At 37.7% G+C, this 14,856-nt stretch overlaps 1 protein-coding gene across 3 annotated transcripts in view; it reads right to left on the bottom strand.

Annotated features, from left to right (window-relative positions):
- The window catches only part of Gpbp1 (GC-rich promoter binding protein 1), a 66,242-nt gene that overhangs the window by 44,564 nt on the left and 6,822 nt on the right, over positions 1–14,856 (bottom strand). For all 3 annotated transcript variants that reach the window (XM_046456258.2, XM_046456257.2, XM_046456259.2), the window contains exon 3: positions 1,089–1,208. In XM_046456258.2, coding sequence (XP_046312214.1) covers positions 1,089–1,151 — 63 coding nt within the window. In that variant the 5' untranslated portion in view covers positions 1,152–1,208. The remainder of the gene's footprint in view (positions 1–1,088; positions 1,209–14,856) is intronic.

Here is a 14,856-nt window from a genome sequence, read left to right as displayed (position 1 = left end):
GTGTTTAGAAAGAAGAAAACTTTCCCTACTTTGTTTTTATTTCTTACCACCCATCTAACCGTTTAATACAAACAACACTCCTGGTATCTCCTTTCAGAATAATTACTATTCTGAAAAGATTGATTTGCCTGTTTACAGAATTATTTTAGCATCTGTCCTAAAGTAAACTGATGGAAATGAGAATCATCTAAAACAAGGGAATTTTCCAGTTAGCTAAAATTTTCAGCATCTATAACTACCAATAGTCAAGATGTTACTTTTCAAACTGCAGGCCAAGAAGATTAAATCAATTTAATGAAAGATTAAATCGTTTATAGGAATACTCACAGCAATTCAAAAGCCAAGGCCCTGAGCCATAGAAAAAATAAGTCACATGCAATTTAGCATTTCACCACATGATGGGGCTAAAATTCTACACATCTCAGAAAACCACAGAGGTGTAGTTCTGAAAACATTTTTACTCATAATTCAAAAGTTTTTATATCTCCATTCCAAACAAAAATAAATGAAAGACTACCATTACACTAAAAAAGAGAATGCAATACTTATTAATGTCTGTTCCATTTATTCAGGACAAGATTAAAAGGGGAGAAACGATACAGGCAAGCAAAAGTCTCCAGCAGAGAACAAGTAATTACAAATGGAAATATAGGACTAGTGATTTTAAAAGATGAAAGGACAGAGCAGGGAGAAGACATTATAAAAGAAGTATCACAGGCTGGGGATGTAGGTTGGTGGTAAGGCACTTGCCTAGCGTGCTTGAGGCCCGGAGTTCAAGCCACAGCACTGCAAAAATAAAGAAAATGGCAGCAAATGCTTGTGTTTGTCAGAACACTTTGGGTAAGGGAGAAAAAAATCTCAAATACTCAAAAGTTAGGAGTTCAGAGTAATAATCACATTCAGGAGATAATATTCAATTAGGAGAATTCAGACTTTAGACTAGCCATTTCCAAATTCTCAGAATCAAAATCATCAGCATGATGGCCTATACACAAGTCACACCCCCAGCCCATGCCTTCACATTCTGAATATATTTGAGTATAACATGACCAAAAGCGAAGTAGAAAGAGAGATGCAAGAAAGAGTACCTTTGTTGATGATGGTGGAGTAGGAAAATTAAGCCAGGCTGGAGCAAAGTCATGCTGCGCCATTTAGGTCCAGTCTCTCCAACTCAGTGAAACAAGGCTTCAACACCTCATGGCAAGTCCCTGTCATACAAAAATGGAAGGAATTAGACCTTAGCTCCTGGCCAAAATCATCTCCTTATACTATATCTCCTTTAAATTACAGTAATCCTACTACTATAAGATACCATCTCATCTAATTGTTAAGTAGTGATTATAGAAAGCCACTATTTTTGGACTGAGTTCCTGCTCTACGCCCTAAAAGACCAGAACAGAAATCAAAAGGGAGTCACTCATACTAAAGTTCCATATCACCAAACTAAATAAATTTTATTATGAAGCCTTCCAAATAACAAGGGAAGAGAGGTAATAGCCAAATTTTCCAAACAGACCAGTTTCAAACTGGCAGAAGAATACTGACATTCTCCCTGCTTTAAAAAACGTGAAGTAACCTATTTTATCCCCTCCCCCCCACCTTATAAGATTAACTTTGAAGTAACTAACAAGCTTTTTCTCCTCCAACCCTTTTCAGTCTATAAAACCAACATAGACTCAACCCATTAGAACATTTGTTCTCTATTTTATAAAAATGTTGCCCAATTCTAGAATAGCAAATAAAGCCAATTAATATTTTAAAATTTGTAAATTTGTCTTTTCAAATAAAAATCTGGAATAGGGAAAACTACAGTGATAAAAATTAGATCAGTTGCAGAGAGTAAAGAGAATGACTATAAAGCAAAAAAAAGAATTTTGGGGACAACAGGTCAATAACTTGATTGTGATGGTTATGCCACTGTACACATTTGTCAAAATTGATCAAATTGTACACTTAAAACTGGAGAAATTTTTTGTAAAGTATACTTCCATAAAGATCATTTTTAAAGATCAAATAGACAACTAGAATCAAGTGACTCCTGATGTCATCATACATTAAGAAGTACACAGTACCACCTATGATGTATTCTTGCCCACACCCCAAATGGAATTTGAATACAAGCTAACTACCAATCTGGCAGGAAATTCAAGAAGAAGATAAAGGACATAGGAACAGAGGGAGTAATCAACCAAATCCAAACAACAGATATGCAACAGGTCATGAAACCGAAGGAAAAACCTGAATAAACCCTCTAGATTTATTTGCTTTGATGGCCTATTTAGCTGGATTGATGCTGTATCCCTGTAGTCCCAGCAGCTAAGGAGAATGAGGCCCTAAGATATTTAGCAAGACTCTGTCTCAAAATTAAAAAGAATAAAATAGAAAGCGCTGGGGACTGGCTCAGTGGTTAAGCACCCTGGATTCACTCCCCAGTACCCTGACCCCAAAAAAAAACTGTCAGAAAGTAATCAAAACTTCTTTGAGTTCTATTTTATAAATTCATGAAATTTGTGCTATATGTACATGTTAATTTTGAATGTGCTATATCTACATGTTAATTTTAATGAGCCCCACCCAGTGGCACAAACCTGTAACCCCACTGGCTCCACAGGATGAGGCAGGAGGATCATGAGTTCAAAGCCAGCTTCAGCAACTTAGCCCTAGGCAATTTATTTTTGTCTCAAAATAAAAATTAAAAGGGGGGCTGGGGCTTCAGCTCAATGGCAGAACACTTGCCTAGAATGTGTGAGGCACTAGTTCAATCCTTAGTACCACATAAAAATAAACAAAGGCATTCTGTCCATCTAAAACTACAATTTTTTTTTTTTTTCGAAAAATAAATAAAAGGCTGGGAATGAAGCTCAGTGGTTAAGTGCCCCTGAGTTCAATCTCCAGTGCCCCCCAACACACACACACACACACACACACACACACAGTTAACCACACTAATATGACATGAAGCAAGAAGCACTTTTATACTCTTGAGTTTCTTCCATCATGAGAAAGCACTGATAGATCGCGTAAATCCCAGAAATGGCTTAATTCAACTAGAATATCAACATGTACAAAAACTATATGTCTATATGGCTATGGTACGACCAAAAAGAACTGATGACTGACATGGGGATTCTTTTTAAAAACAGGGTTTATACACTAGAATCAATAATTACCATTGAGCTGTTTGCTAATGAACCATCTTTTAAGATAAAAAGGTGGCCATTATTAATATTTTTCAACTTTCTGACTCAAAACTACAATGTTTTATACTGTTTTAAGTGAGCAGAAAATGATATATAGAAAGGCAATGGAATTAATCACTGTATCTCTCTGACAGAGGGAGGATGAAAGGAGAAAGAGAAAGGCAGGAAAGCAAGCAAGACAACTTAAAGCAGCCAGGCATGGCTGCGTATGCCTGTAATCCCAAAGACTCAGGAGGCAGAGGCAGGAGGATCACAAAAGGAGGAGGATGGAAGCCAGCCTCAGGAACTTAGTGAGACCTATATCAAAATAAAAAAATAAAAAGGTGTGTGGATGTAGTTCAATGGCTAAAAGCCCTGAAAATTCAACTCCCAGTTACCACCACAACCACCGCCCCCCAAAAGAATTTAAAAAGCCAGACACAGTGGCGCATTCCTATAATCCCAGCAACTGGGGAGGCTGAGGCAGGAAGATCCCAAGTTAGAGGCCACCATCACCAACTAAGCAAGACACTGTTCAAAAATAAAATTTTAAAAAGGAGGTACAGCACTTGCCTAGCTCAGAGGTACAGCACTTGCTAGCATGTGCAAGGCTCTGGGTTCAAACCCCAATACTGCCAAAACTACAGGAAACTATGATCACTGTCATAACGAAAATATAAAAACTCAGATACTGTGTTAGAGTCTGTAAACAAGTCAAAAATAACACCTGGCATTTTGCCAGGGGAATGTTAGAGTTCGTAAACAAGTCTGAATGGTGCCTGGCAAAATGCCTGAGGGGGTGGTTTGAGAAGTAACAAAAACAAGCCATTAAGTGTGGAGATTCCTTATTGGTTGACTGATGTATCTAGTTTATGCTAATTAGATAAGCTCTGTGGAATGTATAAATACTGCTCCTGTCCTGCAATAAACGGCTCCTACTCCTGCTGTATCAACGTACACAAGTTATTCGTCACCCCCCGGTTATTTTGCTGCAGCCAGCCGGACTGCGGCAATACTGGACTTGTTTAGTCTCTTCATTAGTATCCTCACAAATACATTTGGAGTTCATGATGGCATCCAGTCTATTAAAAAGGAAAAGAGGACTGGGGATGTGGCTCAAGCGGTAGCGCGCTCGCCTGGCATGCGTGCAGCCTGGGTTCCATCCTCAGCACCACATACAAACAAAGATGTTGTGTCCGCCGAAAACTAAAAAACTAAATAAATATTTTTAAAAATTCTCTCTCTCTTTAAAAAAAATAAAAAATAAATAAAAAGGAAAACAGCCTGCCATGGTGATGACTGCCTGTAATCACAGTGACTAGGGAGGCTAAGCAGGACAGTGGCAAGTTCAAGGCTTACACCGGCAACCTTGTGAAACCTTCTCAAAAAATAAAAAGATGTGGGGTTGTAGCTCAGTGGTAGAGCACCCCTGGGTTCAATATGCAATAACTCAAAAAAGAAAAAGGGAAAAAAAGACTGGGTACATCAGTGGTAGCACTCATACTTAGCATGTTAAAGGCCCTAGGTTCAATTCCCAAAACCAAAAGGTGAAAAGTAAAAAGGGGGAAAAAAGAATAAAGACGTTCAATCATTATAAAAGAGTAAAACTGTGATAATGAAAAGGAGGCCATTCGTCATTTCTGATCTGTCTGGAGGCCCAATAACTGATGAAATAAGACAATGGAGCCATGGCCTAAATGCAGGTGTGGAAGGCAAAACACATATACATGTAGAAAGCCCAGATATTTGGGACTGAGAAAATCTAGGTATAGCTGATACAAAAGGAGGCAGAGTGGGACAAATGATTGAAAGGAAATTACATGAACAAACTCAACATATCATAGTGTACACGAATATGATTAAACACACAAGCATAGCAACCATACAAAAAAGAAAAGTAGATTATCTCATAATGTAAATAACAAGCTAATTTAGGGTGCTAGCACAACAAACAGTTGTGGCTTTTCGGGGTGCTACAACCTAGCAGCCATTCAATAAGCAAATATACACACAACTCCCAGATTTTTATCACCTCATTCTTCAATAGGAATGGATCACCTGAAGTTTTAAGGTAGGCAGCAACATGTTAGAGATCATTAAAAACCAGTAACATGCCAGACGGGGTAACACAGGCCTGTAATCCCAGCAGCTCAGAAGTTGGAGCAGAAGCCAGCCTCAGTAAAAAACGAGGCACTAAACAATTCAGACAGTCTCCAAATTAAATTCAAAATAGGGCTGGGGATGTGTGTCAGTATTTGAGTGCCCCAAATTCAATCCCCAGTACTCCCACTCCCCCACCCCCCAAAAAAATACAATAGTAACACACCAGATGCAATGGCATATGCCTATAATCCCAGGAGCTTAGGAGCCTGAGGCAGGAATATCATGAGTTCAAAACCAGCCTCAGCAATTTAGTGAGGCCCTAAGAAACTCAATAAAATACACAAAAGAGCTACGGATGTGGCTCAATCCCCAGCACCAAAATAAATAAATAAATAAAATTAACACAAGCCAGGCATGGTTACACCTGTAATTTCAGTAATTCTGGAAGCTGAGGAAGAAGGATCACAAGTTCAAGGTCAGCCTCAGCAACACAACCACACCCTGTTCAAAATAAGAAAGCTTCCATGGTAGAGGGCGTCTGGTCCAATCCCCAGTACCATAATACATACATAGTTAAAAGGAACAAAAACAAGTAATTTAAAGAAATAACTAGCAAGATATAATTTTTCAAAATTTTAAAGAAAACAAATAACTTCTAGAACAAAAGAAGAGTATTCTCCTAAAAAGAGGGGAAAAAAGGAGACATCATGCAAAACAATAAAATGATTTAAATCAAAACAAAAATAATAAAATACCAAGCAAAAAAATTATTCATTCAGAATTGCAGTCATAGCTCAGTGGTAGAGTGCTTGCCTAGCATTTAAGAGGTACACATAAAAATAAATAAAGGTATAAAAAAATACAGTAACTTTTTAAAAGATTTTTTCCTTAATTGTAGACATACACAATACCTCTATTTTATTTGTTTTTTATGTGGTGCTGAGGATGCAACCCAGTGCATCAAACATGCAAGGCAAACGCTTTATCAACTGAGCTACAACCCTAGACCCAGTAGTAACATTATTTTTTAAAAAGATCATTCTCTTTCAATTTCCCCTATCACTGGGAGATCTACACACCTTTAAAAACAGGATACTCACTGGGTGCAATGGGACACATCTGTAAATCCCCACAGCTGGGGAGGTTGAGGCAGGAGGATCTCCAGTTCAAAACCTGCCTCAGCAGCTTCTCTAGACCCTGTCTTTAAAGTTGGGGATGTAGCTCAATGGTTAGGTGCTACTGGGTTCAATCACCAGTACCAAAAAAAAAGATATTCACTGGGCCCCTTGAGCAAACTAAGGTTCCTGATCAGGGTCTGCAAATTAAGACTAATTATAATGACTCTCTCAAATGAAGATAAACAACATGAAAGAACATGCTCTAAATTGTAATCTAACAACCACTTTTTTTTTAAATTTGTGCGGCAGATTAAACCCAGGAGTGCTCAATCACTGAGCCACATATTTTGAGCACTTTTACTTTTTATTCTGGGAGAGGGTCTCACCTAAATTGCTGAGGCTGGCTTTGTACTTGCAATCTTTCTGCCTCAGCTTCCCAAACGGCTGGGATTACAGGTGTGTGCTACCCAGCTCTGCTAACAAATAGTTACTTTTTTAATTTACCAGTTATTTAGTGGTGAAACATGAATCCAGATAGCATGGTGGCTCTGTAGGAATACTGTGAAGATGGTATAATCTAATGTGCAATTTTCTTTAAAGTTGTTTTAAAGCTGGGTGTAATGGCACACACCTGTAATCCCAGCAACTCGGAAGATGAGACAGGAGGATCACAAGTTCAGAGAACCCAGCAATTTACCAAGGCCCTAAGCAACTTAGGGACCCTGTCTCAAAAAAAAAAGTTGGTTTAGAAATAAAAAATCATATTAACATTTCACATATATCAATTGATCCTCATGAGATAAAGGTATTTTCACCTCCATTTTACAAATAAAGGTATTTCATTCCCACTGTACAAAATTTTTAAAACGGGTTTTCTACCTTTGGCTTATGGAAGTTGTACCTATTTTTGGGGGGGGGGGGTGGTAGTGGTACTATGGATCAAACTCAGAGCCTCCTGCATAATAAACATGTACTCCACCACTAAGCTACACAACCCCCTCACACCCTGCGCCCCCCCAGAATTCATTTACGAAAATATAACTTCTATTTGCAACAAAATGGGTTTTAATCTGCAAGTCAAATGCTAAACCAACTTCCTAGAATTACAAAATCTTTAAATAGAATACTATTAACAGTTTCCTTTTATATTAAATTTTTTAAATCACTCTTATTTAATATTACATGGTTTTAAAAATGAAGCGATTAAAATACCATAGCTACAGCATAAGACAGAAAAAGAGTAAAAAGTCCATACACCAGGGATTGTAAATTAGTACTACTGCTACAGAAATCAGTATTGAGCATCCTCAAAAGACAAGAAATGAAGTCACCAACCAGGCATAGTGCTGCATATCTATAATCCCTGTGACTAGGAAAGCTGAGTCAGGAGGACTTCAAATCCAAGGTCAGCCTTAGGGAGACCCAGCCTCAAATTAAAAAATAAAAACTAAAAGGGCTGCAATGTGGCTCAGTGGTTAAATGTCCTTGGGCTCAATCCTTATCAAAAGAAAAAAGACACTAGGAATGTGAACACAGTATGCCTCAGTTATACACCCTTGAAATTTATCCTAAAAAATTAAATAAAATCAGCATACTATAAGTGATACATTCACACCCATGTTTACAGCAACACAATTCACAATAGCCAAACTATGGAACCAGCCTAGGTGTCTGTTAATGGATGAACGGATAAAAGTTTTATTCACACATAAAGAAGAATGAAATTATGTCATTTCTAAGAAAATGGATGGAACTTGGGGACATCATGTTAAGCAAAATAAGCCTAATTCAGAGAGTCATGTTTTCTCTCATATGTGGAAGCCAGAGTGAGAAAAGGAAAAGAAAGGAGAAGGATCTCATAAAAAGTAAATCAGCACAGTAGAGTGCCGCAGTCTGGCTGGGCACAACCAGGAGCCACTTGTCAAAAGAAACTAACTTTATTTTTAGAACCACACACGCCAAACAAAACAGCCTCTCAGGAAAAACCCTCAGAGCCTCAACTGCCACCACCGGCTTTCCACAAGCCTCTCTCTCCCACACAAGCTTCTCTCCACCTCCCACAATCCTCCTGCTCTTGAGGCCGATTGGCTGGGTCACGTGGGCGGAGCCAAAAAAGTCCCCCAATGAGCAGCTCCGTGGTCTGAAAGGGCAGGGAAACAGCCCAATGAGCATCACCGCAGAGGAGCCAATCAGCTAGATGTTGCTGGGGCCGCTGTGAGCCAATCATCAGCCAGCAGCTGGAAGTTTGCTGGCAGCTGGAAGTTTGCTGGGGCCCCTTTGGCTGTGGCTCACAACAGTAGAGGAATAGGACCAGGGGAAGGGAGGAGGGCAGGTAAAGAGGATATTGGTCAAATTATATTGCTGTGCCAGGCCCAGTGGCACACACCTGTAATCCCAGTAATTCAAGAGGCTGAAGCAGGAGGATCCTAAATTCAAACCAGCCCGAGCAACTTTTCAAGGCCCCAAGAAACTTGGCAAGACTGTCCCTGGGTTCAATTCCCAATACCCCCAAAAAAAAAGAAAAGAAAGGGAATGGAGATAGAAAGAAGGAAGGCCTTTGCAGGTATGCCACAAAATCTATAAAAATTAAAAATTACATATTCAAATATATTTGCACAACAAAAAAATAACAAAATACACTAAACACAAGTCAAAGGGAGCAAAATACTGAGAAAAATAATCATCATATCTATTACATACAAAACTGACTTTCACTCAGAGTTAAAATGTTCCTATAAATCAATAAAATAAGAACAACAGAAAAATGGTCAAAGGATATAAACGAGGTCCACAGAAAAACACCTTACAGATGAAAAATCTTCATTCTCATTTGAAAGAGAAAGGCAAAATGCCAAAGGAAAAACATCTGACATCCCATTAGTGCTATAAATGTAAGGCGGCATACCTCTTAATTTTGCTATCATTCAAAAATCACAAAAATAATCATTTATAGGCATTCACCCCAAATTCATAAGAATGTTCACTATCATTGTTCCTAATTGCAAAAACAAAACAAGAATGAACAAGAAATAACCTAAAGTACATAAATAAGGTAGAGTTAAACAGATCACTATGCAGTCAATAAAAGCAATGAGGCAGAGGTATAGCTCAATGGTAGAGCAGCTGCCTAACATTCAGGAGGCTCTGCATCATACCTCAGCATGGGGGTGGGAGGGGATATCATTGATATAATTTTCCAAGACATGTCCTTAATTTAAAAAGGCAGTAAGCAGTTAAATATCATGCTACTGCTTTTTTTTTTAGTATTTTTAGTTGTCAATGGACCTTTATTTATTTTATGTGGTGCAGAGAATCGAACCCAGTGCCTCACACATGCTAGGCAAGCGCTCTACCACTGAGCCACAACCCCAGCCCCATGCTATTGCTTATAACGCAAATACACACACACACACACACACACACACACCTCTCCTTGGTCTCTGGAAACAGATAAGAATAACAGCAGTTTCCTCAAAGGCAAACAGCTGGGGTGATTTTTCCCCTAAAAATTTTTGCATCTTCTTTTATTTGTATTGTACACATGGATTCAAAATAACTTTAAATCCTTTTAATATGACTCCTTCAACTCAACATAATCAATATTTTTGTGAAGCTAAATTAGCCTGAAGATCAATCATTCCAAGAACAGCAAAGAAGTTTCAAAAAATGAATTTTTAAATGAGTTTAACCCAATGAACAATTCAGTCTGGACAAATGCTAACAGAAACAGGATCCTTTATATGAGTAAAAAAACGGAAATTAAAGTTCCTTACTTTAAGGACATAAATGGCCATGAAAATAACTAAAAATATATACTGAATACAATTACTATTTCCTAGGCATATGCTTAGATCTCATTATCTCATATAGTCCTCACTACATTTCCAGAATATTGATATACTTATTAAAACAAGAAAAACAGGTTTTTAAATAGATGCAAAGCACATTTTAAGTTCCCAAGATCCCAATGCTAGTCAGCAGTAGTCAAAAATGTTAATCACTGTTATGTACCTATACATACTACAAATAATACAGTACCCATTAGGTAGACGTTTTATCCAATAGTATAAAACACTGGCCTAATAGTTACATAAATAAATTCCCTGAAATTTTAAGTTTTAGCCTTACCTGAAAGGGTGAAACTCAATTTTTTATGGTTATATCAAACCATACAAAACAGAAGAATCAATTTATACAAATAAAAGATGAGTAGAGATCCATGCACGATGGTGCAGATCTATAATCCCAGTAACTCCAGAGGCTGAGGCAGGAAGATCTCAAATTCAGGACCAGCCTCAGCAACTTAGTGAAGCCCTAAGAAACTCAGTGAGACTGAAGTAAAAAAATAAATAAATAAAAACGAGGATGGGGCCTCAGTGATTAAGAGCCCATGTTCAATCCCAAGTGCCAAAATAAAAAAGGAGTATAAGCTGCCACCTGCAATCAGTTTCCACTAACTCAGTCACCTTCACCTTCAAATTAGGCTATTGTCTTCCCTGAAAATTAAGTACTTGGAAGGTCCTAATTTAATAGGACTAATGTAAAAACATTTTCAAATTTTCCCCATTCCCATGTTTTCCACATAACTCATTTTAATGGTAGAGCAACTGAAGAATAACTTGTGAAAAATATAAAACAACCAACTGAATTAAAGGGAAAAAACAAAATTACCTATATCGCATAGGGAAAATCCTCTAAGACATCTTAATTATCATGCAAATCCACTTTTGCAGTAGACTTCAACCTAGTGAGTGTCCCAAGAATAATAAACTTTATGATACTGTAAGAGCTTCACATTTATGGTCTTGTAAAACTTTAATAAGAAAGCCCCTTGCTTGTAAGGAATTTGTAAACATGTTTTTCTCACAGAAACCAAAACAAGATTGCACTGAAAAATTCTTAAACACCAAGAAAGCAAAACTCTATAGTCATAAATCTCCCTCATGTTTCTTATTAGTATAAAAAGTCATGGCCTTCCTGATTCTGAATATGAGGAACTGAAAATTCTGTTCACCCATATATTTCAAAGCCATTTCTTGTAACCTAAAAGTAAATGTTTTTGTTTTTTAAACTGGAGGGCAATTTACCTGGTTTCTATCCTTGATTCAACAGTTGAAAATTGGGGCAATTTTTTTAAAGATTTTTTAAATTTTTTTAAATTTTTCATGGTAAAGAACTCTTTAACCAGGCAATATCTGCACAAAGATAATAGCAAACCCAACACCAGTCTTGAATTTAGTAAACAAACTTTAAAAGCAGATGCAACAAATTATTTAAATCTAAGTAAATAAAATATCTTGTAAATTATCTGACAACAAACCAGCCTGTCTATAAATATCCATTAAAAACAAATTTCACCTAGTCCCCAAGCAGTTAACAGTGGCTCTATGATAAAAATACCAATTTTGTTTACTCAGTTCAAAAAGACTAAATTATCTAAGACATAAGTAATTCTTTTACTCTGTAAATACCTACACTGAGAATACAACAGTAAACAAATGAGACAAGGTCCCTGCCCTCAGACAGTATGTTTTGTGTGAAGACAACAAGCAAAAGAGAATAAACATGATACTTATAAGCTAGGGTCTAAATAGAATAAAATGAATTAAACAATACAGAGGGGTTGGGGTTGTAGCTCAGTGGTAAAGCACTTGCCTAACATGTGAGGCACAAGGTTCAACTCTCAGCATAAATTAATACATAAAGGTCCATCACCAACTAAAACAAAAAATTAAAAAAAAAAAAAAAAGGATATAGAGAGGGGATTCCCAACTACATACAGTAATCAGAGAAAGTATCAAAGTGGAACCACTGAGCTAGTCAGGTGTGGTAGCAGGCACCCATAGTCCCATTTCTTTGACAGTCTAAGGTAGAGCTGGGCACAGTGGCACATGCCTATAATCCAAGAAATTCAGGAGGCTATGCAGGAGGATCACAAGTTCAAGGCTGATCTAAGAAACCTAACAAGACCCTAAGCAACTTAAACCCTATCTCAAAATAAAAAGGGTTGGCTCCGTGGCTTAGCACCTCTGAGTTCAATCCACAGTACCAGAAAGAAAAAAAAAAATGAAAGAAAAGGTTGAAGCTGGAGGATCTCTTGACTCAAGGAATTCTAGGCCAATCTGGGCAACCTAGTAAGACCCCTGTGTCAAATATGAATGAAAGAGGGCTAGGGATATAGCTCAGTTGGTAGAGCACTTGCCTCGCATGCACAAGGCCTGGGCTCAATCCCCAGAACCACAAAAAAACAGAAAGAAAGGGGCTGGGATTGTGGCTCAGAGGTAGAGCGCTCGCCTAGTATGGGCGGGACCCAGGTTCGGGCGGGACCCGGGTTCGATCCTCAGCACCATATAAAAAAATAATAATAATAATAAAGGCATTGTGTTGGTGTCCATCTACACCTAAAAAATAAATATTAAAAAGAAAAAAGGAAAGAGGTGTGGTGGCACAGACCTATAATTCCAGCAACTTGGAAGGCTGAAGCAGGGGAATCCCAGGTTCAAAGCCAGCCTCAGCAATTTAGAAGGCTGTAAGCAACCTAGTGAGACGTGAGACATCTCAAAATAAAAAGGGCTGGCAGTCAGGCACAGTGAGGCACGCCTGTGATTCCAGCAGCTGGGAAGGCTGAAGCAGGAGAATCCCAAATTCAAAGCCAGCCTCAGGAACTTAGAGAAGGCCTGAGCAACTCAGCAAGACCCTGTCTAAAAATAAAATATAAAAAAAGGACTGGAGATATGGCTCGGTGGTTAAGCACTCCTGGGTTCAATCCCTGGTACCCAAAAAATAAATAAATAAATAAATAAATAAATAAATAAATAAAAGAATAAAAAAAATTCAAACCTGAGCTAGAAAGAAAAAAGAGGGGAAAAGTAACAGAAAGGCCTTAAGACAGTAAGGAAAATGCATGGTGTGTTCAAGGAAGAGAAAAGCCACAAGTTCAATGGACCAGTCAGACTGTAATATAAACAGAATTGTAGAAAAAGTAGGGGGACAATGCAGATCCTTGCAGGATACAGTGCATTTTACTTAGGTCCAACGGAAGACAAGAGTTATTTGGGGGCTTTTTTTTTGTTGAGGGAAAGGGGTATTGGGGGTTGAACTCAGGGGCACTCAACCACTGAGCCACATCCCCAGCCTATTTTGTATTTTATTTAGAGACAGGGTCTCACTGAGTTGCTTAGTGCCTTGCTTTTTGCTGAGGCTGGCTTTGAACTTATGATCCTCCAGTCTTAGCCTCCTGAGCCTCTGGGATTATGGGCATGCGCCACTGTGCCCAGTAGAAGACAAGGATTTTAAGCAGAAAAATGACATGATCTGATTATCATTTCTGAAGGTTTACTCTGTTATAAATAATAAACTATACAGCACAAATGGTCAGGGAAGAAAGCATTTACTGCAATAGTTCAGATGAGAAAAGATAGTGTACTGGACAAGTCTAGTGATAGTAGGATAGAAATAGATATATTTGACAGACTATGGAGATAGAACAAATAGATTAGATGGAGGAAAGAAGAAATTTGAAGATGGTTCTCAGGTGTTTTAATCTGACAAGATAGATGATAGAGCCATTTACTAAGAAAGAATGGAAAAGGTACAAGACTAGGAAAGAAGAGCATGGTTTTGGAAGTTAATCTAAACATGTGGGGCATTTAAGAAAGTAGTTAAAATGTAAGTATAGAATATGGGGCAAAGATTGGAGATTTAAGATAATCTGCATAAAGATGCCATTGTAAGCTATGATGTCATATCACAGATTACAATAATATGATTCCAGAAAAGTATAATGCATATTTTAACAATTTTAATGTCACAAAATGCAAATCTAAATTCTGATGAATTTTGTCCATTCTATATTTATTTTATGTTCCAAATTCACAAACTCTCCCTCCTGGATCATCACATGGTCCTCAATCACTGTCATCTGTGTAGTCAGCTATATACTACTATTATTATCATTTTACAACTGCAATACATTTTAGCACTCATTATTTCACTTTATTCTAATGATAACCTTATGAAGCATTATTTTGAATAACAAGAACATTCTTATCTAAAAAAAAATCTGGGCTGGGCATGGTGGCACATACCTGTAATCACAGCAGGCTGAGGCAGGAGGATAGAGAGTTCAAAGTCAGCCTCAGCAACTTAGTGAGGCCCCAAGAAACTCAGTGAGACCCTGTCTCTAAATTGAATACAAAAAGGGCTAGCGCTGTGTCTCAGTGGTTTAATGCCCAAGTTCAATACTTGGTACCAAAAAAATAAATAAAAAAAATTAAAAGCCTGCCTTGATCAACATCACATATTTATTACCTAATCAATGGGATGGAATAATGATTTAAATTCAATGATTCTTTTATTCTATATTCACAGAACTTCAGAACAGAAAGATCTTAACATTTTTGCTATGTTCACTACTAAATGATAGTACACCACAAAGTGGACACTCATTTGCTGAG

This window comes from Marmota monax, unplaced genomic scaffold (genome assembly GCF_021218885.2).
Source record: "Marmota monax isolate L192 unplaced genomic scaffold, Marmota_monax_Labrador192_F-V1.1 WCK01_AAM20220418_F8-fsc00037, whole genome shotgun sequence".
NCBI classification, from domain to species: Eukaryota; Metazoa; Chordata; class Mammalia; order Rodentia; family Sciuridae; genus Marmota; species Marmota monax.
The sequence above is the reverse complement of the archived record's forward strand: the minus strand, read 5'-3'. Positions and strand labels throughout refer to the sequence as shown.